This window comes from Macaca nemestrina, chromosome 7, assembly GCF_043159975.1.
Source record: "Macaca nemestrina isolate mMacNem1 chromosome 7, mMacNem.hap1, whole genome shotgun sequence".
Taxonomy (NCBI): Eukaryota; Metazoa; Chordata; class Mammalia; order Primates; family Cercopithecidae; genus Macaca; species Macaca nemestrina.
Window position 1 is genome coordinate 89,283,901 of NC_092131.1, and position 26,176 is coordinate 89,310,076.

Sequence of the window (26,176 nt, forward strand, 5' to 3'; positions counted from 1 at the left end):
TCTTACCTGAGTTAAACCAACAAATCTAATCTATTCTTCTCAGATGATGGGTTAATTCCTTTTGTGAAAAGATAAAACAGCTTGAATTACATGAGAGTTACAATTTCTAAAAAGAAAGAAAGAAAAAGTAGTTTAAGTAATGCTGAGAACTAAAAATGACAAAAATTGGGAGTTTATAACACAGAGACTGATGACATCACTTAGGAATTTATCGCCGTGAAAAGCTAAAAGGAAATACAGAATAAAAGAGTTAAAAGAAACAAGGAATAGAAAGAATGAAGATATTATGGTGTTTCCTCCTCCTCCTGAAATATGTTCTTCTGTTTGGAATCCCACTCTTCATTCAAGATCTAATTTAATGTCACCTTCCCCAAAAAACAGTTCCCCAAAAACATCAGAAACAGTCATAGTCTGTTCATTTTGATACTCTCCTCCATGCCTTGCCCAGAATACATATGCAGTGAACATGTTGAATGAGAATTAAATTATAAATTAAATTAAGAGGAGAAATATTTACTGAGCAATACTCAGAGATAGATCAACTATCCAAGGATAGGTTAGATTAATGTCTAGTCTGCTAAACTGTAAAACATTTGTTTTACATACATTTTACAGTATCGTACATGAAGTAGGAACATTTTTCTAGGTTCAGAAGATGATAATTTCATGTTCTGACTGAGGTTGTAACCTTTTCCAAAACAAAGAGTCTTATGTTGTTTTTTGCAAGTAAAAAAGATTCTACTTAAGAACCTTGAATATCGGTGACCAAATGATGGTACCGAGTCTTGGGAATAGCCTGTCCTCTCTTGATTGGATTTTCCTGGAAATTATACCTCAGAGTCTACACTGATTTTCACCCAGGGAATAAAAAGTACAAAAGAATAGAAGAAAAGTACCTGCTGGGTATCAAGTGTAATGGTGTCTTGGATGAACGTACAGAAATATTTTTGCTTTAAAATAAGTCAATAGGAGTAACTGACTGAGAAATCCAGCACTTTTAAATACTTGGGAAGCAGAGCTGGAAGGAGAAAGAGTAACTACTTGAGAAACCACAGAATATAAAATTAAATTTACCTTTAGCAATTTTGATTTTTTAGATGCTTTGAGTTCCACAAGGCCTAAACCCCAGGCCCTTAGATTACAGAAATTTTCCATTATACAGCACTGTCAAGTTATAAGATATTAATTACTAAAGTATAAGAGGATTGTGACATCACAAAGCTTTCACATAAATATACCTTTTCTGTAAAAACCTTCCTTTACTGTATTTATTTATTTTTTTCATTTATTATTATTATTATTATACTTTAAGTTCTAGGGTACATGTGCATAACGTGCAGGTTTGTTACATATGTATACTTGTGCCATGTTGGTGTGCTGCACCCATCAACTCGTCAGCACCCATCAACTCCTCATTTACATCAGGTATAACTCCTAGTGCAATCCCTCCCCCCTCCCCCCTCCCCATGATAGGTCCCGGTGTGTGATGTTCCCCTTCCGGAGTCCAAGTGATCTCATTGTTCAGTTCCCACCTATGAGTGAGAACATGCAGTGTTTGGTTTTCTGTTCTTGTGATAGTTTGCTAAGAATGATGGTTTCCAGCTGCATCCATGTCCCTACAAAGGACACAAACTCATCCTTTTTTATGGCTGCATAGTATTCCACGGTGTATATGTGCCACATTTTCTTAATCCAGTCTGTCACTGATGGACATTTCGGTTGATTCCAAGTCTTTGCTATTGTGAATAGTGCTGCAATAAACATACGTGTGCATGTGTCTTTAGAGCAGCATGATTTATAATCCTTTGGGTATATACCCAGTAATGGGATGGCTGGGTCATATGGTACATCTAGTTCTAAATCCTTGAGGAATCGCCATACTGTTTTCCATAATGGTTGAACTAGTTTACAATCCCACCAACAGTGTAAAAGTGTTCCTATTTCTCCACATCCTCTCCAGCACCTGTTGTTTCCTGACTTTTTAATGATTGCCATTCTAACTGGTGTGAGATGGTATCTCATTGTGGTTTTGATTTCCATTTCTCTGATGGCCAGTGATGATGAGCATTTTTTCATGTGTCAGTTGGCTGTATGAATGTCTTCTTTTGAGAAGTGTCTGTTCATATCCTTTGCCCACTTTTTGATGGGGTTGTTTGTTTTTTTTCTTGTAAATTTGTTTGAGTTCTTTGTAGGTTCTGGATATTAGCCCTTTGCCAGATGAGTAGATTGCAAAAATTTTCTCCCATTCTGTAGATTGCAAAAATTTTCTCCCATTCTGTAGATTGCCTGTTCACTCTGATGATAGTTTCTTTTGCTGTGCAGAAGCTCTTTAGTTTAATTAGATCCCATTTGTCAATTTTGGCTTCTGCTGCTGTTGCTTTTGGTGTTTTAGACATGAAGTCTTTGCCCATGCCTATGTCCTGAATGGTACTACCTAGGTTTTCCTCTAGGGTTTTTATGGTATTAGGTTTAACATTTAAGTCTCTAATCCATCTTGAATTAATTTTCGTATAAGGAGTAAGGAAAGGATCCAGTTTCAGCTTTCTACTTATGGCTAGCCAATTTTCCCAGCACCATTTATTAAATAGGGAATCCTTTCCCCATTTCTTGTTTCTCTCAGGTTTGTCAAAGATCAGATGGCTGTAGATGTGTAGTATTATTTCTGAGGACTCTGTTCTGTTCCATTGGTCTATATCTCTGTTTTGGGACCAGTACCAAGCTGTTTTGGTTATTGTAGCCTTGTAGTATAGTTTGAAGTCAGGTAGCGTGATGCCTCCAGCTTTGTTCTTTTGACTTAGGATTGTCTTGGCAATGCGGGCTCTTTTTTGGTTCCATATGAACTTTAAAGCAGTTTTTTCTAATTCTGTGAAGAAAGTCATTGGTACCTTAATGGGGATGGCATTGAATCTATAAATTACCTGGGGCAGTATGGCCATTTTCACAATATTGATTCTTCCTATCCATGAGCATGGTATGTTCTTCCATTTGATTGTGTCCTCTTTTGTTTCACTGAGCAGTGGTTTGTAGTTCTCCTTGAAGAGGTCCTTTACATCCCTTGTAAGTTGGATTCCTAGGTATTTTATTCTCTTTGAAGCTATGGTGAATGTGAGTCCATTCATGATTTGGCTCTCTGTTTGTCTGTTACTGGTGTATAAGAATGCATGTGATTTTTGCATATTGATTTTGTATCCTGAGACTTTGCTGAAGTTGCTTATCAGCTTAAGGAGATTTTGGGATGAGATGATGGGGTTTTCTAAATATGCAACCATGTCATCTGCAAACAGGGACAATTTGACTTCTTCTTTTCCTAACTGAATACCCTTGATTTCTTTCTCTTGCCTGATTGCCCTAGCCAGAACTTCCAACACTATGTTGAATAAGAGTGGTGAGAGAGGGCATCCCTGTCTTGTGCCAGTTTTCAAAGGAAATTTTTCCAGTTTTTGCCCATTCAGTATGATATTGGCTGTGGGTTTGTCATAAATAGCTCTTATCATTTTGAGGTGCATTCCATCAATACCGAATTTATTGAGCGTTTTTAGCATGAAGGGCTGTTGAATTTTGTCAAAAGCCTTTTCTGCATCTATTGAGATAATCATGTGGTTCTTGTCTTTGGTTCTGTTTATATGCTGGATTATGTTTATTGATTTGCGAATGTTGAACCAGCCTTGCATCGCAGGGATGAAGCCCACTTGATCATGGTGGATAAGCTTTTTGATGTGCTGCTGAATCCGGTTTGCCAGTATTTTATTGAGGATTTTTGCATCGATGTTCATCAGGGATATTGGTCTAAAATTCTCTTTTTTTGTTGTGTCTCTGCCAGGCTTTGGTATCAGGATGATGTTGGCCTCATAAAATGAGTTAGGGAGGATTCCCTCTTTTTCTATTGATTGCAATAGTTTCAGAAGGAATGGTACCAGCTCCTCCTTGTACCTCTGGTAGAATTCAGCTGTGAATCCATCTGGTCCTGGACTATTTTTGGTTGGTAGGCTATTAATTATTGCCTCAATTTCAGAGCCTGCTATTGGTCCATTCAGGGATTCAACTTCTTCCTGGTTTAGTCTTGGAAGAGTGTAAGTGTCCAGGAAATTATCCATTTCTTCTAGATTTTCAAGTTTATTTGCGTAGAGGTGTTTATAGTATTCTCTGATGCTGGTTTGTATTTCTGTGGGGTCAGTGGTGATATCCCCTTTATCATTTTTTACTGCATCTATTTGATTCTTCTCTCTTTTCTTCTTTATTAGTCTTGCTAGCAGTCTATCAATTTTGTTGATCTTTTCAAAAAACCAACTCCTGGATTCATGGATTTTTGGGAGGGTTTTTTGTGTCTCTATCTCCTTCAGTTCTGCTCTGATCTTAGTTATTTCTTGCCTTCTGCTAGCTTTTGAATGTGTTTGCGCTTGCTTCTCTAGTTCTTTTAATTGTGATGTTAGAGTGTCAATTTTAGATCTTTCCTGCTTTCTCTTGTGGGCATTTAGTGCTATCCCTCTACACACTGCTTTCAATGTGTCCCAGAGATTCTAGTATGTTGTATCTTTGTTCTCATTGGTTTCAAAGAACATCTTTATTTCTGCCTTCATTTCGTCATTTACCCAGTAGTCATTCAGGAGCAGGTTGTTCAGTTTCCATGTAGTTGAGCGGTTTTGATTGAGTTTCTTAGTCCTGAGTTCTAGTTTGATTGCACTGTGGTCTGAGAGACAGTTTGTTATAATTTCTGTTCTTGTACATTTGCTGAGGAGTGCTTTACTTCCAATTACGTGGTCAATTTTGGAATAAGTGCGATGTGGTGCTGAGAAGAATGTATATTCTGTTGATTTGGGGTGGAGAGTTCTATAGATGTCTATTAGGTCTGCTTGCTGCAGAGATGAGTTCAATTCCTGGATATCCTTGTTAACTTTCTGTCTCGTTGATCTGTCTAATGTTGACAGTGGAGTGTTGAAGTCTCCCATTATTATTGTATGGGATTCTAAGTCTCTTTGTAAGTCTCTAAGGACTTGCTTTATGAATCTGGGTGCTCCTGTATTGGGTGCATATATATTTAGGATAGTTAGTTCTTCCTGTTGAATTGATCCCTTTACCATTATGTAATGGCCTTCTTTGTCTCTTTTGATCTTTGATGGTTTAAAGTCTGTTTTATCAGAGACTAGTATTGCAACCCCTGCTTTTTTTTCATCTCCATTTGCTTGGTAGATCTTCCTCCATCCCTTTATTTTGAGCCTATGTATGTCTCTGCATGTGAGATGAGTCTCCTGAATACAGCAGACTGATGGGTTTTGACTCTTTATCCAGTTTGCCAGTCTGTGTCTTTTAATTGGAGCATTTAGTTCATTTACATTTAAGGTTAATATTGTTATGTGTGAACTTGATCCTGCCATTATGATATTAACTGGTTATTTTGCTCGTTAGTTGATGCAGTTTCTTCCTAGCCGCGATGGTCTTCACATTTTGGCATGTTTTTGCAATGGCTGGTACCGGTTGTTCCTTTCCATGTTTAGTGCTTCCTTCAGGGTCTCTTGTAAGGCAGGCCTAGTGGTGACAAAATAAGCATTTGCTTATCTGTAAAGGATTTTATTTCTCCTTCATTTATGAAACTTAGTTTGGCTGGATATGAAATTCTGCGTTTAAAATTCTTTTCTTTAAGAATGTTGAATATTGGCCCCCACTCTCTTCTGGCTTGTAGAGTTTCTGCCGAGAGATCTGCTGTTAGTCTGATGGGCTTCCCTTTGTGGGTAACCCGACCTTTCTCTCTGGCTGCCCTTAAGATTTTTTCCTTCATTTCAACTTTGGTGAATCTGGCAATTGTGTGTCTTGGAGTTGCTCTTCTCGAGGAGTATCTTTGTGGCGTTCTCTGTATTTCCTGAATTTGAATGTTGGCCTGCCCTACTGGGTTGGGGAAGTTCTCCTAGATGATATCCTGAAGAGTGTTTTCCAACTTGGTTCCATTTTCCCCCTCACTTTCAGGCACCCCACTCAGACATAGATTTGGTCTTTTTACATAATCCCATACTTCTTGCAGGCTTTGTTCATTTCTTTTTCTTCTTTTTTCTTTTGGTTTCTCTTCTCGCTTCATTTCATTCATTTGATCCTCAATTGCTGATACTCTTTCTTCCAGCTGATCGAGTCGGTTACTGAAGCTTGTGCATTTGTCATGTATTTCTCGTGTCATGGTTTTCATCTCTTTCATTTCATTTATGACCTTCTCTGCATTAATTACTCTAGCCATCAATTCTTCCACTTTTTTTTCAAGATTTTTAGTTTCTTTGCGCTGGGTACGTAATTCCTCCTTTAGCTCTGAGAAGTTTGATGGACTGAAGCCTTCTTCTCTCATCTCGTCAAAGTCATTCTCCGTCCAGCTTTGATCCGTTGCTGGCGATGAGCTGCGCTCCTTTGCCGGGGGAGATGTGCTCTTAGTTTTTTAATTTCCAGCTTTTCTGCCCTGCTTTTTCCCCATCTTTGTGGTTTTATCTGCCTCTGGTCTTTGATGATGATGGTGACGTACTGATGGGGTTTTGGTGTAGGTGTCCTTCCTGTTTGATAGTTTTCCTTCTAACAGTCAGGACCCCCAGCTGTAGGTCTATTGGAGATTGCTTGAGGTCCACTCCAGACCCTGTTTGCCTGGGTGTCAGCAGCAGAGGCTCAGTTGAAAATGCAGAAATCACCGGTCTTCTGTGTCGCTCGCGCTGGGAGTTGGAGACTGGAGCTGTTCCTATCCAGCCATCTTGCTCCGCCCTTTCCACCAATATGCTATTTACAAGACACATACTTAAAAACATAGCGATATACAAAGCTTGAAAGTAAAATAACAGGAAAATTATATACCAAAAAGAAAGCAGCATGGCTGTATTTTTTCAAATAATAAATAAATAAAGTCAAAAAGTATGAATACAAATAATAGAAGGTTCAATTTACCAGTGAGATTCTAAACTTGTATACAATATAAGAGCCGCAAAATGTGTAAAGAAAACATTGATCAAATACAACTTTTTTTCGACATAAGAGAAAACTGAAATATATTTCTTACACCACTTATAGGTCAAGCAGAAAAACACCAGAAATGCTATGGATCTGAATAATCATGAGCAATGTTAATTACTAAATAAACAATCATGATCTAATTTAAATACATGGAACTCTATTCCAAACAATTAGAAAATAGACATTTTTTAAACACACGGAGCAATTACAAAAACTTACTAGGTAAAAGAATATAAACGTCAACAAATTCCAAAGAATATGACCTCAACCTCTGAAAACAATGCTATCAACTTATAAGTTTATAAAAGATACATATTTTTAATTCCCATACATTTGGAAACTTTAAAACTTCAAAATAGTTTGTGTTTTAATGAAGAATTTGTAGAAATTTTAAAAAACACAAAACTGAACATGTGGTTCAATGAGATACCATCTCACGCCAGTTAGAATGGCGATCATTAAAAAGTCAGGAAACAACAGATGCTGGAGAGGATGTGGAGAAATAGGAACGCTTTTACACTGTTGTTGGGAGTATAAATTACCTCAACTATTATGGAAGACAGTGTGGTGACTCTTCAAGGATCTAGAACTAGAAATACCATTTGACCCATCAATCCCATTACTGATTATATACCCAAAGGATTATAAATCATTCTACTATAAAGACACATGCACACATATGTTTATTGCAGCACTGCTCACAATACCAAAGTCTTGGAACCAACACAAACACCCATCAAAGATAGTCTGGGTAAAGAAAATGCGGCACATATACACCACGGAATACTAGGCAGCCATAAAAAAGGATGAGTTCACGTCCTTCACAGGGACATGGATGAAGCTGGAAACCATCATTCTCAGCAAAGTAACACAAGAAGAGGAAACCAAACACCGCATGTTCTCACTCATAAGTGAGAGTTAAACAATGAGAACACATGAACATAGGGAGGGGAACATCACACACTGGGGTCCGTCAGGGGGTAAGGTGCTAGGGGAGGGATAGCATTAGGAGAAATACCTAATGTAAATGACAAGTTGATGGATGCAGCAAACCAACATTTTCACATGTATACCTATGTAACAAACCTGTACATTGTGCACATGTACCCCAGAATTTAAAGTATAATAATAAAAAATGAAAAGAAAAAAACTGAACATGTGGTTGTGAAAGCTTATGTGTACCTCAATGGAAATGCATATATGAGAAAAGAAGAAAGCCAACAAATTAAGTATCCAACTTTCCAACATAGAAAGCTGGAAACATAGAAAGTAAGAAAAAGGACACAATAAATTCAAATAAAGTAGACAGATAAGAGTAAAATCAAAGACACCAAAACTAAAGAAAAAATAGGGAAGGTCAACAAAGCTAGAAGTTGGTTCTTTGAAAAGACCAATAACAAGGCAATCCTCTGTTCACGTAACACCCACATAATACAGGAAGAGACAGAGAGAAAGAGACAGTCAGAAAAGAGACAGAACAAAGTAGAGAAAACCACAAACAGAATATATCTACATGGTATTGCAGATTTTTTTTACAAAAAGAAATTTTTAAATATTATGAAAAACTTTGATGCTGGTGAGTTTCAAAACTTAGATAAAATAGACAAATTATTCTATTCTTAAAAAGGTATAACTTAGCCAGGTGTTGTGGTGGTTCATGACTATAATCCCAGTGACCAGGAGGCTGAGGTGAGAGGATCAATTGAGGCAACGAGTTTGAGACCAGTATGGGCAACATAATGAGGGCACATCTTTAAATAAATAAATATATATATAAAATTAGCCCAGCGTGATAGTGCACCTGTTGTTCCAGTTACTTGGAAGCTGAGGCAGAAGGATTACTAAAGCCCAGGGGTTTGAGACTGCAGTGAGTTATGATCATCCCACTGTGCTCCAGGCGGGGCTGCAGAGCAGAACCTCGAAAGAAAGAAAAGGAAGGAAGGAAGGAAGGAAGGAAGGAAGGAAGGAAGGAAGGAAGGAAGGAAGGAAGGAAGGAAGGAAGGAAGGAAGGAAAAGATGAGGGAAAGAGAAAGAGATAGAAAGAGAGAGAGGAAAAAGAAGAAAGAAAGAAAGAAAGAAAGAAAGAAAGAAAGAAAGAAAGAAAGAAAGAAAGAAAGAAAGAAAGAAAGAAAGAAAGAAAGAAAGAAAGAAAGAAAGAAAGATTGCAGTAAGCCAAGATCACACCACTACACAGAAAGAAAGAAAGAAAGAAAGAAAGAAAGAAAGAAAGAAAGAAAGAAAGAAAGAAAGAAAGAAAGAAAGAAAGAAAGAAAAGAAAGAAAAAGTTGGTTATAGAGGAGATGTGAGGGAGAAAGATGGTAAAACAGACGGTTCCACCGATCATCTCCCTGCAAGAACACCAATTTAACAACTACACACACACACAAAGCACCTTTATAAGAACCAAAAATCAGGAGAGCACTCACAATACCTGGTTTTAGCTTAATACAGCTGAAGGAGGCACTGAAGAGGTAGGAAACACAGTCTTCAATTGCTCATACCACCCCTTGAACCTCCCCTGGCATCAGCAGGGTGGTGCACAGAGCATTCCTGTGCTCTGGGGAAAGGGAAAGCACAGCAATTGTGAGGCATTGAACTCAGCGCAGCCCTGTTTTGGCAGAAAGAAAAACCTGACCAAATCAGCTGAGGCCCACCTGTGGAGGGAGCATTTAAACCAACCCTAGCCAGAGGGAAATCACCAATCCCAGCATCTGAACATGAGTGCCCTCAAGCCTCGCCACCATTCACTATGAAGTAAAGTACTCCAGAACTCTCAACAAACTCAAAAGGCAGTCTGGGCCACAGGGAATGCAACACCTAGGAGAGTGCCAAACTGGGCTCAGAGCAAACCTCATGGTAACCTCAAACCAAAAAACATATAATGGGGCCAGGCACAGTGGCTCATGCCTATAATCCCAGCACTTTGGGAGGCCAAGGCGGGCTGATCACAAGGTCCAGAGATTGAGACCATCCTGGCTAACACGGTGAAACCCCATCTCTACTAAAATACAAAAAATTAGCTGGGCGTGGTGGTAGGTGCCTGTAGTCCCAGCTACTCAGGAGGCTGAGGCAGGAGAATGGCGTGAACCTGGGAGGCAGAGCTTGCAGTGAGCTGAGATCACACCACTGTACTCCAGCCTGGGCGACAGAGCAAGACTCCGTCAAAAAAAACAAAAAACAAACAACAAAAAAATACAACAAAAACACAAAAGCCTAAAAAGCAAGAACCTAAATTAAATCATATCAAAAGAGAAAATCATCTTCACAAAAAAGAAGACAGGAAGGAAAGAAAGAAGGAAGAGAAGACCACAAAACAAGGAGAAAACAAATAACAAAATGGCAGGAGTAGGTCCTTACTTGTCAATAATAAGATTGAATGTAAATGGACTAAACTATCCAATCAAAAGATAGAGTGACTGAATGGATTATTTAAAAAAAAAAAGACCTATTAATCTGTTGCCTAAAAGAAACACACTTCACTTATAAAGACACACATAGACTGGAAATAAAGGGATGGAAAAATATATTCCATCCCAATGGAAACCAAAAAAAAAACAGCAGGAGTAGCTATACTTATATCAGACAAAATAGATGTCAAGACAAAAACTATAAGACACAAGCTCACTATACAATGAAGAGGTCAATTCAGCAAGACAACATAACAATTTTAAAGGTACATGCACTCAGCATTGGAGCACCCAGATATATAAAGCAAATATTACTAGAGCTAAAGAGAGAGAGAGAGGCCGGGTGCAGTGGCTCACACCTGTAATCCCAGCACTTTGGGAGGCCAAGGCGGGTGGATCACAAGGTCAGGAGATCAAGACCATTCTGGCCAACACGGTGAAACTCCATCTCTACTAAAAATACAAAAATTAACTGGGCGTGGTGGCAATCCCAAATGCTCGGGAGGCTGAGGCAGGAGAATCACTTGAACCAGGGAGTCAGAGATTGCAGTGAGCCAAGATCACGCCACTGCACTCCACCCTGGTGACAGAGCGAGACTCCATTTCAGAACGAGAGAGAGAGAGAGAGAGACAGAGAAAGAGAGAGAGATCGAATCCAATAAAAAAAATACCTAGAGACAACCCACTTTCACCATTGGACAGATCTTCTAGATAGAAAATCAACAAAGAAACATAGGAATTAATCTGTAATCTATACTACAAACGGACCTAATAGATAGTTACAGAACATTTTGTCCAAAGGCTACAAATTATTCACTCTTTTCCTCAACACATGAGCCATTCTTAAGAACAGATCATATGTTAGGTTGCAGATCAAGTCTTAAAACGTTAAAAAAAAAATTGTAATAATGTCAAAATTGTCTCTGATCACAATGAACTAAAACTAGAAATTAATAACAAGAGAAACATTGGAAATTATGCAAACACATGGAAATTAAACAATAAGCTTCTGAATGACCAGTGAGTCAATAAATTGAAGCAAATTGAAAAATTCCTTGAAACAAATTTTGAAAGAAACACAACATACCAAAACCTATAGGATACAGCAAAAGCAGTACCAAGAGAGAATTTTATAGCTATAAGTGCCTACATCAAAAAAGAAGAAAAACTTTAAGTAATCTAACAATGTATCTTAAAGAACTAGAAAAATAAGAGCAAACTAACCCCAAAATTAGTGGAAGAAAACAAATAAAAAAGATAACAGAAAAAAATGAATGAAATTAAAAAGAAGAAAACAATACATAAGTCAATGAAACAAATAACTGGCTTTTTGAAAAGATGAACAAAACTAACAAACCTTTAGCCACACTAAGAAAAAGAGAGAGAAGAGCCAAATAAATAAAATTAGAGATGAGAAAGGTTTACAACTGATACTGCAGAAATTTGAAGGATCATTAGTTGCTACCATGAGCAGCTAGACACCAATAAATTGGAAATATTTAGAAGAAATGGATAAATTCCTAGACACATACAACCTACCAAGATTACATCAGGAAGAAATCCAAAACTTGAACAGACAAATAATAAATAACAAGATCAGAGCTGTAATAAAAAGGCTCCCAGGACCTGATGGCCTCACTGCTGAATTCTGCCAAATACTTAATGAAGATCTGATACCAATCCTACTCAAATAATTTCAAAAAATAAAAAAGAGGAAGTACTTCTAAACTCATTATCTGAGGCCAGTATTATCTTGATATCAAAATCAGACAAGGACATATCAAAAAAAGAAAACCATAAGCCACTATCTCTGATGACTATTGACGCAAAACTCCTCAATAAAATACTAGCAAACTGAATTCAACAATACATTAAAAAGATCATTCATGATGACCAGGTGGGATTTATCTCTGAGATGAAAGAATGGTTCAACATACACAAATCAATCAATGTGAACCAAATATCTGCTATTTTCAAGAGACTCACCTGACACATATGAACTCATATAAACTTAAGTAAAGGGGTGGAAAAATATATTCCATGCAAGTGGAAACCAAAAGCAAACAGGAGTGGCTATTCCTATATTAGACAAAACAGACTTTGAAGCAACAATTGTCAAAAAAAAAAATAGAGAGAGGCAATAAGCGACATCATATATGATAAAAGGATTAGTCCAACAAGAAAATATTACGATCTTAAATTTATATGCACCTAACACTGGAGCTCCCATATTTATCAAACAATTACTGCTAGGCCTAAGAAATAAGATAGACAACAATACAATAATAGTGGTGGACTTCAATACTCCACTGATAGCACTAGACAGACTATTGAGACAGTCAGCAAAGAAACAATAAACTTAAACTATACCCTAGAACAAATGAACTTAACAGATATTTACAGAACATTCTTTCCAACAACTGCAGATTATACATTCTTCTCATCAGCACATGAAATATTTTCCAAGATAGACTATATAATAGGCCACAAAATAAGTCTTAATAAATATTAAAAAATCAAAATCATATCAAGTATTATCCAAGACCACAGTGGAATAAAACTGGAAATCAACTCCAAAAGGACCCTTTAAAACTACACAAATACATGGAAATTAAATAATCTGATCTGGAATGATTTTGAGGTTTATAATAAAACCAAAATGAAAATTAAAAAATTATTTGAAATAAGTGATAATAGTGACACAACTTATCAAAACCTCTGGAATACAGCAAAAGCAGTGCTAAGAGGAAAAAATTATAGCAGTAAGTGCCTACATGAAAATGTCTGAAACAGCACAAATTGACAAAATAATGTCATACCACAAGAACCTAGAGAAAAAAGAACAAACTAAATACAAACCCAGCAGAAGAAAAGAAATAACAAAAATCACAGCAGAACTAAAAGAAATAACAAAATTCAAGCAGAACTAAATGAAATTGAAACAAAAAAATACAAAAGATAAATGAAACAAAAAGCTGGTTCTTGGAAAAGATAAAATTAATAAACCATTGGCAAGATTAAACAATAAAAGAAAAGAGAATACTCAAAATAAGCTCAATTAGAAATGAAACTGGAGCTATTACAACTGATACCAAAGAAATATGAAAGATTATTCAAGACTACTATGAATACCTTGTATTAGTTCATTGTAGCACTGCTATAGAGGAATACCTGAGATTGAGTAGTTTATAAAGAAAAGAGGTTTAATTGGCTCATGGTTCTGCAGGCTATACAGGAAGCATAATTCTGGCATCCACTCAACTTCTGGGGAGGCCTCAGGAAACTTACAATCGTGGCAGGAGGCAAAGGGGGAACCAGCACTTCACGTGGCCAGGAGCAGAAGGAAGAGAGAGATGGGGGATGTGCCACACACTTTTAAACAACCAGATCTTGTGAGAACTCACTCATGATACAGTAACAAGGGGGAACGGCACTAAGCCATTAGAAACTGCACTCATGATCCAATCACCTCCCACCAGGCCCTACTACCAACATTGGGGATAAGAATTAGACTTGAGATTTGGGCAGGGACACAGATTTAAACCATATTACACCTTTATATGCACAAACCAGAAAATCTAGAGGAAATGGATAAATTTCTGGAAATATACGACCCTCCCAGGCTAAATCAGGAAGAAATAGAAACCCTGAGCAGATCAATAACAAGCAGCAAGATTGAATCAATAACCAAACAAAAAAAATTGCCAACAACAAAAAAGTTCATGAGCAGATAGAATCACAGCTGAGTTCTATCAGACATTCAAAGAATCGGGACCAATCTTACTGAAACTATTCCAAAAGATAGAGAAAGAAGAAAATACTCCCTAAATCATTCTATGAAGCCAGTATCACCCTAACACCAAAACTAGATAAGAACATGATGGAAGAGAAAAAAAAAAAACAAAACAAAAAACTACAGTCAATATCCCTGATAAACATAGACGCAAAAATTCTCAACAAAATATGAGCTAACTGAATCCAACAGTACATCAAAAAGATAATACGTCATGATCAAGTGGGGTTCATTTCAGGGATGCAGGGATGATTTAACATTCACAAGCCAATAAATATGATATATCACATAAACAGAATGAAAAAACAAAAACTATGTGGTCATCTCAATAGATTCAGATAAAGCATTTGATAAAATCCAGCATCCTTTATAATAAAAACCCTCAAGAAAATAGGCATAGAAGAGACTTACCTCAAAGTAATAAAAAGCCATTTATGACAAACCCACAGCCAACATTATCCACCTTCTGGGTTCAAACAATTCTCTTGCCTCAGCCTCCCGAGTAGCTGGGACTACAGGTGTGTGCCACCACACTCAGCTAATTTCTGTATTTTTAGTAGAGATGGGGGTTTCACCAGGTTGGCCAGGCTGGTCTCGAACTCCTAACCTGAAGTGATCCGCCCACCTCGGCCTCCCAAAGAGATGTCTTTCGATTTTTATGTCCTTTTCAATTTCTTTTATCAATGTTTTTTAGTTTTCCTTGCAGAGATCTTTCAACTCCTAGTTTCAATTTATTCCTAGGTAGTTTTTGATAGCTATTGTAAATGGAATTGCTTTCTTGATTTCTTTTCTGCTAGTTTGTTTTTGGTATATACAAACACTACTGATATTTATGTTTATTTTGTATCCTGCAACTTTACTGAATGTATCCGTTCTAAGAGTTTTTTGGTGCGGTTTTTAAGGTTTTCTACATAGAAGATCATTTCATTTTCAAACAGGTACAATTTGACTTTCTTCTTTCCAATTTGGATGCCCTTTATCTCTTTCTCTTGCCTAATAGTTCTGGCTAGGACTTCCAGACTTATGTTGAGTAAGAGTGGAAAGAGTAGGCATCTCTGTCTTGTTTCAGTTCTTTTCCTCATTCAGTATTATTCAGTATGATGTCAGCTGTGGGCTGGTCATATGTGGTCTTTATTGTGTTGACATATGCTTCTTCTATTCCTAGTTTGTTGAGAGTTGTTATCATGAAGTAATGTTGAAGTTTATTAAATGTTTTAATGGTATCTACTGGGATGATTGCATGGCTTTTCCTTCATTCTGTCATTGTGACATATCACATTAATTGATTTGTGTGTGTTGAATCATTCTTACTTCTCTGAAATAAATCTCACTTGATCAAGGTAAATGATCTTTTGAATGTGATGCTGGATTTGGTCTGCTAGTATTTTGCTGAGAATTTTTGTATCTATGTTCATCAGGGATATTGGTCTATAATTTTCTCTTTTTGTTGTGTCCTACTCTGGTTTTAATATCAGGATAATGATGACTTCATAGAATAAGTTTGGAAGAATTCTCTTCTCTTTAATTCTCTGGAAGGTTAGAAAAGAATTGGTATTAGTTCTTCCTTAAATGTTTGAAGAAGTCAGCAATAAAACCATCAGGTCTTGGACTTTTCTTTGATGGGAGATTTTTTTTACTAACTCAATCTTGTTATTCATAATTAGTCTGTTCTGGTTTTCTATTTCTTCTTGGTTCAATTTTGATAAGTTTTATGTGTTCAGGAATTTATCCATTTTTGCAAAGTTTTCCAATTTGTTGACATACACTTTTTCATAATAGTCTCTTATGCTCCTTTGTATTTCTGTGGAATCAGTTATGTCTCCATTTTATTTCTCATTTATTCATTCATGTATTTTCTTTTTTTTCTTGCTCAGTCTAGCTAATGATTTGTCAATTTTGTTTATCTTTTCAAAAAACCAACTTTTATTTTATTGATCTTTTGTGATTTTTTTAGCCTCAATTTTGTTTATTTCTGCTCAATGATTATTATTTCTTTCCTTCTACTTATTTTGGATTTTGTGTGTTCTTGCTTTTCTATTTCCTTGGGATGCACTGCTTTTGCTGTATCCCATAGGTTTTTTTATGTTGAGTTTATATTTTCATTTGTTTCAAAGATTTTTTAAATTTCTTTCTTAAGTTCTTCATTGAATCACTGGTCACTCAAGAGCATGTTTAATTTTTAATTTTCAATTTCTGTGGGTATATAGTGGGTATATATATTTATGAGGTATATGGGATAGTTTGACACAGGCATACAGTGTGTAATAATCACATCAGGGTAAATGGGATATTCATCACCACAAACATTTACCCTTTGTGTTATAAATAATCCAATTATACCCATTTCATTATTTTTAATTGTACTATTAAATGATCATTTACTATAGCCACTATGTTGTGCTATCAAATACTAGATCTTGTTCATTCTTTCTATGTTTTCGTACCCATTAACCATCCTTACTTCCTCCCCACTACAACTCTTCTTGGCCTCCAGTAACCAACATTCTACTCTCTGTCTCCATGAGATCAATTGTTTCCATTGTCAGCTCCCACAAATGAATGAGAACATGTGATGTTTGTCTTTCAGAGCCTGGCTATTTCACTCAACATAATGTCCTCCAGTTCCATCCATGTTGTTTCACATGACAAGATCTCATTCTTTTTTATGGTTGAATAGTACTGCATTGTGTATATGTAGTAAAAACCTCACTTGAAGTCAGAACACTGGGATCCGTGATTCCCCTCTAGCTAGCGCTGGTTCCTTCTGCAGGAGGGCATGACAGTTTGGTCCGGTTTTCCTTTCTGCTGTAACAGGACAGCAATTAGTTCAATACCTCATAATTGCTGTGTTCTCCCACCCCCAGCACCCAGAGACACTCTCTGCACCACACCACTGCTGCTAGGGGTGGAGGAGGGGTGACCTCAGTGATTCAGGACCATTTTTTTCTATTTTTTAAGTGCCTCTCTCAGTGATATGTGTAAGCCACGTACTCTGAGTGCACACATGATTTTTGGTTCTTATGAAGATTTTTTTCTGTGTAAATAGTTGTTAACTTGGTGTCCTCATAGGGGCTGGAAAAATGATGAATGGAGGCTTCTATTCTGCCATCTTGCTCTGCGTCCTTGTACGGCATTTTCTTTATTCATTCATCTATTGATGGATATTGTATTTTTTATTTCATTCATTGAATTCTTCAGCTGCAGGATTTCTATTTGGTTCTTTTTTAGCGTATCTATCTCCTTGCTTAATTTTTCATTTATATGGTGAATTGTTTTACTGATTTTATTGAATTGTCTATCTATATTTTCTTGTATCTTACTGGGTTTCTTTAAAATTATTATTTTGGATTTTTTTCAGCAATTAGTTGATTTCCTTTTCATTGTGGTCTGTTATTAAGCAGTTATTATATTCCTTTGGTGGTGTCATATTTCCTTGCTTTTTCATGTTTCTTGAGTCTCTGCATTGATATTTGTATGTCTGGTGGAAAAAATTGCCTTGTCCCAACTTTCTAGAATAAATTTTATAAGAAAAGAATTTAACCTGCAGTTGGATCTCAGTATACTGTTAGGAAGGGTGTGGTAATTCCGTTTCCAGGTGGGGGCAGTGATATGATCTCCATGCAGCTTCTTTGGCTGCAATGTCAGCAATAACTGTATGCATCTCAGTAGCCTAGGCTGTAGAAGTTTGTGGTAGTCTAGTGGCAATATAGGTTATTTATTTCCTCTATGGCAAGGGTTTTTGGAGCCTTCTCTTCTTGGTTTCCCCACACTACTGAGATTTAGCCATGGGAATTCTCTAGGTATCTGGTCTAACACAGCCTAGAAGGAGCTACAGCGTTGCTGGATTACTGGTGCAGATCTTTGGAGCAGCAGCTGGTCTTTGGGGCCAGGCTTCAAGGCTCAGGGTCTAATGAACCTATTGTGGCACCTGGGTCTTGAGGTGAAGGTGTGCTCTTTGTGACAAGGTTGGATGTAGGTGGCCCATAGAGCCAGAATCTGTGACTCTGAGGCACTCCCTAGCAGCTGAGGCCACGTTGTAGCTATGACTCCACCCCTGTGAGGCAGAGGGCAGCATTGGCCTGACTCGCGGGAAGAAGAGGGAATCTGGAGTTTGGGGCCTGGGATGCAGGGTATGGCCATAATTGGGAACCTGAACCAATGGGTTCAGTGGCAATTCAGGTCACTGGGGGGTGAGGCATCATGTAATGGTGACTCTAGACCCTGGAGAATCCCAGACTCTATGAACCCAGGTGCTGCAGATGTGAATTCTCCAGAATGGCTGAGCGCAGCTTTTGTTTGGGCCCTCGGGACAAGGAGTAGCACAGCAACGACTCCACTCTCCGGGGAGAGGAATGTCTCAGCAGCTCAGACTACAGGGAGCTAGTCCAGATCCAGGGAACCAGGGTTCTAGAGTTGTAGGTTCTAGCCTGTAGGGTGGGGTGTTTCAGATCAGCCACTGCTCTGTTTCCCTGGCATGCAAGGTACCACTATGTCACCTCAGTCCCGGAATGTGCAGCTGCTCAGTTCAACCAAAGCACCAATAATCCAAACGGAGACGTGCTGCTTCCGCTCAGGCCCAAGGGGCGTGACTGTTCTGGGTGGTCCAGACTCCATTTTCCAGGGATGCAGAGTTCTGCCTGCCCAGGGATTGTTTCCTTGGGAGGCAATGCACAGTTTCAGCTCAGGCCACTAGGGGCAGGGTGCAGCCTTGGCTAAGACGTAAATGGAGCCATTCTGCCAAAGCACAGTTTCCCAGGAAGGAGTGCGCCACTTCCAGCTCCAGCCTGAGGGTATTGAGAGAGGTAGGTGGAGCTTCTTCACTGCAGCTTGGCCCCACAGGGAAGAAGCATAGCAGTTGCTCCCAGCTCAGCTTGGGGATGCTGGGCCACCGGGCATAAGTGGTTTAAGGCAGTTTAGCATCTAAAATGAAAGGGTGCTGTGGCTCCTCACCCTCAGAGCAAGACACACTCCAGCAGTACTTGCAGTCCCAAGATGGCACAGCGTAGTAACCACACAGGCCACAGGGTGTAAGGCACATTGTCCAGCTCCTTCTTGGAGGGAACACAGCTGTGTGGACTCCAGTCAGTTCTCTCAGCCAGGCTTAGTGGCTGTGAGGACCAAGGAGACCCAGTGGTGAGGACTGTATATATCTAAGGTATTGCTGGGGGTTGCTGGAATCCTCTTGCCTACTTTTTCACCACAGGGAGATGTTCCTCCTCCTTCCTATCTGATCCCTGCTGAGGAATTTGGTGGTGGAGTCCCAATGTTTGCTTCTGTTCTGTATGTGGCTGTTCTGAGTTTCTGTGCTCCCCAGTGTTTCTGTTACTCCTTTGATGTCTTCTGACGCTTCCCTTTAGTTATTTTTATTCAAATGTAGTTGTTTATTCATTGTTTTTGCTGCCTTTGTAGAAAGAATAAGCACTAGGGGATTCTAGTCAGCCATGTTGCTGACGTCATCCCGCAAGAGAGAACTTCTTAAATAGGAAGTCTTTTCTTGGAATTGACACTCAAGCTGAAACCTGAATGAGGAGAGGGAGCCGGGCTTGCCTACACCTGGGCAAAGCACTCTGCAAACTGTACAGGTCTCAGGAGGCCACAAACTTATTATATTCAAGTGAAGGGAAAGTACAAAATGCCTGAGAGCCCCAAACAGAGAAGAGTGGCATGAACAAGCAGTGGGTGAGACTGGCAGGGTCAGATCTTATCAGGCTTTGTAGACCCTAGTTAGGCAGTGAAGTACAGTAGGCATCTAACCTCCCTGATAGTGCTGTGTTATCAACCTGCTCTTAGCCTCCAGAGCTTTTTGTGAGCTTCTCTCCTTGCCAGGACATGTACTAAACTCAGAGGATTGTTCAGCATGGGCCTCAACCCCATCCATAGCATTCACAAATTCATGAATCCCCTCTACTCAAACCCTTTCAATGAATCTGCCCACCATACCATACCCTTGAATTACTTTCATTAATTTTTCACTTCAGAGAAATTTGAGTTGTACAATTTTCTACAATTGGATTGTATAACACTAACACAATTTCGATAGTTCCTACCATAGGAATTAGAATATAGTGAATATTCAATTGTTTTACTTTTTATTCACCCTTAGATTGCTGACAATATACTTTTTGATTAACCAAATTTCTATTTATACAATTTTTTGTAAGCTAATCAGCTTGGTAACTTTCTCCGGCACACTAAAAAGCACCATAGATAACCAAAACTAGCTATGTAGAAATATGATGTAGCACATAAGAAGGCAGTTTGGGCCCGGTGCGGTGGCTCACAACTGTAATCCCAGCACTTTGGGAGGCTGAGGCGGACAGATCACAAGGTCAGGAGATCGAGACCATCCTGGCTAACACAGTGAAACCCCGTCTCTACTAAAAATACAAAACATTAGCCAGGCGTGGTGGTGGATGCCTATAGTCCCAGCTACTTGGGAGGCTGAGGCAGGAGAATGGCGTGAACCCAGGAGGCGGAGCTTGCAGTGAGCCGAGATCGTGCCACTGCACTCCAGCCTGGGCATCAGAGCGAGATTCTGTCTCAAAAAAAATTTTTTTTAAAAAGGCAGTTTCTTTTTTTTATTATTATTTATTTATTTATTTATTATTATTATACTTTAAGTTCTAGGGTACATGTGCATAACGTACAGGTTTGTTACATATGTATACTTGAAGGCAGTTTCAATATAAGAAAAAGAAACTATCAAAAGTCAATTGAAGTGTAGCATTTAGAAGTCTGTATATTCAAGGAATTCTCTCATTTAAATAGTTGAAGAATATGTATTCCAGTCCTGTTAGGAAAAGAACAAGCTCTTAATCAAAGATTAATGAATAGAGTTAGAAAGAAAAGAAACAATTTGTACATAGTATGAGAGAAGGTCAGCAAAACTGATTAAGAAGTTGTTTCAATATTTTATTTCATTTTATTGAACAGGCACTTGTATAACACTATAGACAAAGAATTATTTAAAGCACTTTATAGATATTAATTCAGTTAATTTTTAAAACCTTATGAGAAAGATACTTTTAATTATAAGGAAATGTCAATTTTGTACATTAAAAACGTCAAATATGAGGAATTTCAGACAGTTCAAACTACCTCTATTTTATAGATGATGGAAGTTAAACATAAAAAGGTTAAGCAACTTGAATTAGTAAAAGGCATGGCTGAAATTTGAAGGCAGACAGTCTGGCTAGGGTCTGTCCTTGTAATTATCTTACTGAAAAAGAAGAGAGTTTACCTACCTCTGAGGAATTATTGCTGATTCCAGTGTAATGAGGTCAAGCACGAGCTGGAACAGAATTATTAAATAGGTCATTGTTCTTGCTCCTTACTAGGTCTCCATTATTCACATCCTCTGACAGTACAGAAACACAGCTTTTGAAAGAACTGGAGCAATTTTTTTTAAACTTTATATTCTAGGGTACATGTGCAGAACTAGAGTGATTTTAAGGCTTAATTCAGTTACCATATGCACTAGCTGAAATGCTTAAGAAGCCATAACTTAATAATCCAATTATAGGCTGATGTTGTGATCAAAAAAAAAAATTCAAAATAATCTTAGCTCTTTACTTTTGTTTTGTTTATTGAAGGACAATATACATTAAAGGGTAATATAGAGACAATAATATTTTTTAAATCTTCTTTTTGTGGCTCATGCTTGTAATCCCAGCACTTTGGGAGGCTGAGGCAGGTGGATCATTTGAGCTCAGGAGTTTGAGACAAGCTTAGACAACATCAAAAAACCCCTTTCTACCAAAAATACAAAAATTAGCCATGCCTGGTGACGTATGCACATAATCCCAGCTACTTGGGGGTGCTCAGGCAGGAGGATCACTCGAGAACAGGAAGTCAAGGCTACAATGAGCCAAGATCATGCTACTGTTCTCCAGCCTGGGTAACAAAGTGAGACCCTATCTCAAAAAAAATCCTGTTTTTATCTTTCATGTTTTCTTCACATTTTATAGCTACTTTCACATATTGCCTCAGAGTCAGAAATACTATCCCCAGCCTGGGCAAGATAGTGAGACCTCATCTCTACCAAAAAAATAAATAAACAAAATCAGCCAAGCATGGTGGTGAATGCAGCAGTCCCAGCTCTCAGGAGGGCGGAGGTAGGAAGATTGCTTGAGTTTGGAAGGTCAAGGCTGCAGTGAACCCAGGTTGCACCAATGTACCTCAGCCTTGGCTACAGAGTGAGACCCTGACAAAAGAAAAAAAAAACACCTATTTCTGATCATTGCAACTCTGACTCATATTTCCAAAGCACTTTTCTTCAGATTCTGCATCATGAAACCCCAAAAATTAATGTGACAAGGAAAGATTCTCCTCAGAATACAGAGTAAGTTGTAATAGGTCAGTCTGGAATTCTCCTTATCAAGGAGGTGTGGGGAAAATGTAGAAACAGGTCTATATTAACACTTCTTATTCAAACACATTTCATAAGAAAGAATATAATATCCTCCTTCATATGAGCAAAATAACACATTAAGAAAATCCTGCCTATTGGTAAATAAATTAGTAAATAGCATCTATGTTTCACTGGATTCATGTCTGTAGCATGGGCCAGGAATTTTAGAAATGCTTGTCTTTCTTTATATCGAAATCACTTAAAACAACTCAGCACCTGGTTGAATATTCTCCTCATTGCCATCTTCATTTCTTTGTTCCTAAAAGTATAGATGGTAGGGTTCAGAAATGGGGTAATTATTACATCAAAAATGGCAAGGAATTTATCCACAGGCACTGTGAGAAATGGCCATGAATACACAAAGATGCATGGACCAAAAAATAAGACCACCACTGTAATGTGAGCCGACAGTGTAGAGACAGCCTTGGATAAGCCACTTGAAGAATGTTGCCAAACAGTGATCAAGATGAAGATATAGGAGATAATCAAAATGCAAAAAGTCCCCAGAGAGATGAATCCACTGTTGGCAGTGACTATGAGCTCCAATCTGTCGATGATCGTGCAAGCCAGCCTAATAAATCGAGGAAAATCACAGTAAAAGCTGTCCACTTCATTGGGACCACAGAATGGTAGGATAACAACAAATACAAGTTGAATGAATGAATGGATGATTCCAATAGTCCAGGAAGCCACTAGGAGTAGAGTACAAGTTCTGAAGTTCATGATAGTCAGGTAGTGGAGAGGCTTACATATAGCAACATATCGGTCAAGGGCCATGAAAACAAGCAGAACCATCTCAGTTCCTCCAATAACATGAATGAAGAACATCTGAGCAATGCAGCCTTGGAAAGAGATTACTTTTCTCTCCTTGAAAAGATCAGAAATCATCTTGGGCACTGTAATGGAGGAAATCCACATGTCAATAAAGGAGAGGTTGGCCAGCAGGAAGTACATAGGGGAGTGTAAATGGGAGTCGGAGATCACTGTGAGCACAATGAGGAGGTTTCCTAAAATACCTGCTACATAGAACATAGAGAAAACCAGAAAGAGGACAATTTGCATCTCCAAAGAACTGGTGAGTCCCACCAAAACAATCTCAGACACCACCGAATAATTTCCTCCCTCCATGGTCTCAGTCACTTTGGGCTGCAAATTTGCCTGGGAAAAAAAAAAAAAAAAAAAAAAAACAGGAGAAATGAGAAAGTGGAATTACTAACTGTATCATTCAGGGTTCCATTAGAGAGACAGGACCACTAGGAATAATATGCTAGGAAATTGTTACAGGAAGTTGACTTTGCATAATCATGGAAGCTGGTTCAGCAATCCGTGAGTCCATTGTCTTTGCATGTGATGCTATAACTTAAAGTCCACAGGACATAAAAACAGGGAAAAAAAAAAAAAGATGAATTTAAAATTTGGGAGAGCAAGAATAAAGTGGAACCCATAAAACCCTCCTTTCCCATCGCACTTTGTAATTATCATAGGACCTTTTGACCTGTAGTATAGAGTTACATGTGCATGATTTACTTCCTTTATCTGTTTCCAAGCACTAAAAGAAAAGATTCATATATTATTTATCTCTGTCTTCATTATTAGACTGTAAAATAGCTTCAGAGGGCAGAATTATCAGTTCTAGGAATTTAGTATTTGCTAAATTAATTTGAATTAATTCCTTTACAAGTGTGAGTGAATTGTTTAAATATAATTTAGAAGACAAAGATAAAGGAAAGATATAAAGAAAAGAAATTAAAATATGCTGAGGGGTGGGAAGAAAAAGAAAAGACAATGAGAATTACCAAACCCAGAAAAATGGAGAGAGAGAGTAGTTGGGAAAAGTCAAGTAATGACAAGGATCACATAGGCCAAGCGCAGCAGCTCACACCTGTAATCCTGACACTTTGGGAGGCCGAGGCCAGTGGATCACTTAAGCTCATGAGTTCAAGACCAACCTGGGCCACGTGATGAAACACTGTCTCTACTAAAAATACAAAAATTAGCTGGGCATGGTGACGTAGGCCTGTAATCCCAGCTACTCAGGAGGCTAAGGCACAAGAATCGCTTGAACCCGGGAGGAAGAGGCTGCAGTGAGCCAAGATCATGCCACTGTACTCTTGGGTAACAGAGTGAGACTCTGTCTCAAATAAATAAATAAAGTAGAAGAGAAGGAGAAAAAAAAAATAATGGTCATAGAAACTTCCTTCAAGTTGTGGGACTAGAGATTTCAAATAGGAAAATACAGAAAAGGAATGAAAAACTAGCTTATATTTATATCTTTAACATTCCAAAGAGCCCTGGTCACATACCCAGCAAAAGCCTTTAGAGGGAAAAGCTAGTCCCACAAAGACCTGAGTTTTTCATCTCAGAAAATACTTGACAGAACCCTTGATGGATGGAAAATGGCAGACCCTTAATTTAAAACCAAAGTTTCCCACCCCTGCCAACCCCGCCCCACCATTTTTTCCACTTCTTTTCTAATGGGACATTTTCCTGAAGAACATTCCTCCCTTATTCACCTTTTCACCTCTCATGTGTTCCCTGCTCTAGCTGCTAATTTTCTGTTTCTATCTCCCACACCAGGCTGTAAGCTCAGAGAGGAAAGATGTTGTCTTTTTCTCTGTCCCCAGTACCCAGCACAGTATTAGAAAAATAATAGAAGCTAAAGAAGTGTTTTTTATTGAATGAAAAAATGTGCATACAAACGAAAATGAACCTAACCCAAATATCGAGGTTCTTTGAATATTTCAGAAAGAGTGGATCCAGGACACAGGGAAAATTAGAGGAAGTATTTGCTTTTAGCAATCACTTCAAATTTGTTCTCCTGAGTCATTTAACTGGTTAAATGGTCAGTGTCTGAGGGAAAAACATGCAACTCTTCTTCTTTGTCAAACAGCCTGAATTGCATTCTTTTATTTGCGTGGTCCACATAGAAGTTGTCATCTACAACCAAGACCAAATGCCATTAAGGACTCAGGAGTGGATATTTAGTGCCAACCATAAACATTAGGTTATTCACACTCTTATGTGCCTCTTGACTCATGCCTGATTCTCCTATATCATGATTCTTATCCTTACATACCTGAAACCCTCTCTGTCCATGTTTAAAGAACAAGATAGGTTCCCTGCAGAGTATTTACCAAACCCTATCCATTGACTCAACTCAACTACTGCTCTCAACTCTTTCTCCTCTAGATATCTTCTTCTCTTATGTCCAGGGGTAATTTCAAACTGTGATTTAATCACCATAAAATCTCTTAGTTGGCAAAATACAAGCTGATTGAATGTGTTCTTTCCATCCTTCTCACTCACCTGTTCTCTAGAAGATCTGAAATAACAGTATCTTCAGAAAAATGATAACTGGCACAAGGAGCTATTTGAAATTCCCCCAGAGTAGAAAAGGAATAACTTATTCTCAACATAGAAGCAGTAAAAAGTGGTACCAAATAGAACATGGAAAGGCAATATAACTTCAACCTGTGCTGGGAATGGTCTCATAGAAGAAGACTGATTTTCCCAAAGCAACATAGGAGGAGGCAATAAATGGATCCTAGGGGAAGAGGTCCCTCATGAATAAATAAGCTTTGTTGAGCTATTTTT

The 26,176-nt window shown here is 38.2% G+C and overlaps 2 protein-coding genes and 1 pseudogene across 2 annotated transcripts in view; all 3 read right to left on the reverse strand.

Moving 5' to 3' along the window:
* LOC112423159 (olfactory receptor 4F6) overlaps positions 1-26,176 on the reverse strand; it is a 64,333-nt gene that overhangs the window by 34,442 nt on the left and 3,715 nt on the right. The gene's annotated exons all lie outside the window — the stretch shown is intronic.
* Positions 1-26,176, reverse strand: part of LOC105499235 (olfactory receptor 4F6-like) — an 84,925-nt pseudogene that overhangs the window by 23,098 nt on the left and 35,651 nt on the right.
* On the reverse strand, positions 22,743-23,710 carry LOC112423160 (olfactory receptor 4F15-like). The gene has a single exon (XM_024786900.2). It carries the CDS (start codon positions 23,708-23,710, stop codon positions 22,778-22,780), a length of 933 nt encoding a protein of 310 aa, XP_024642668.1. The 3' UTR covers positions 22,743-22,777.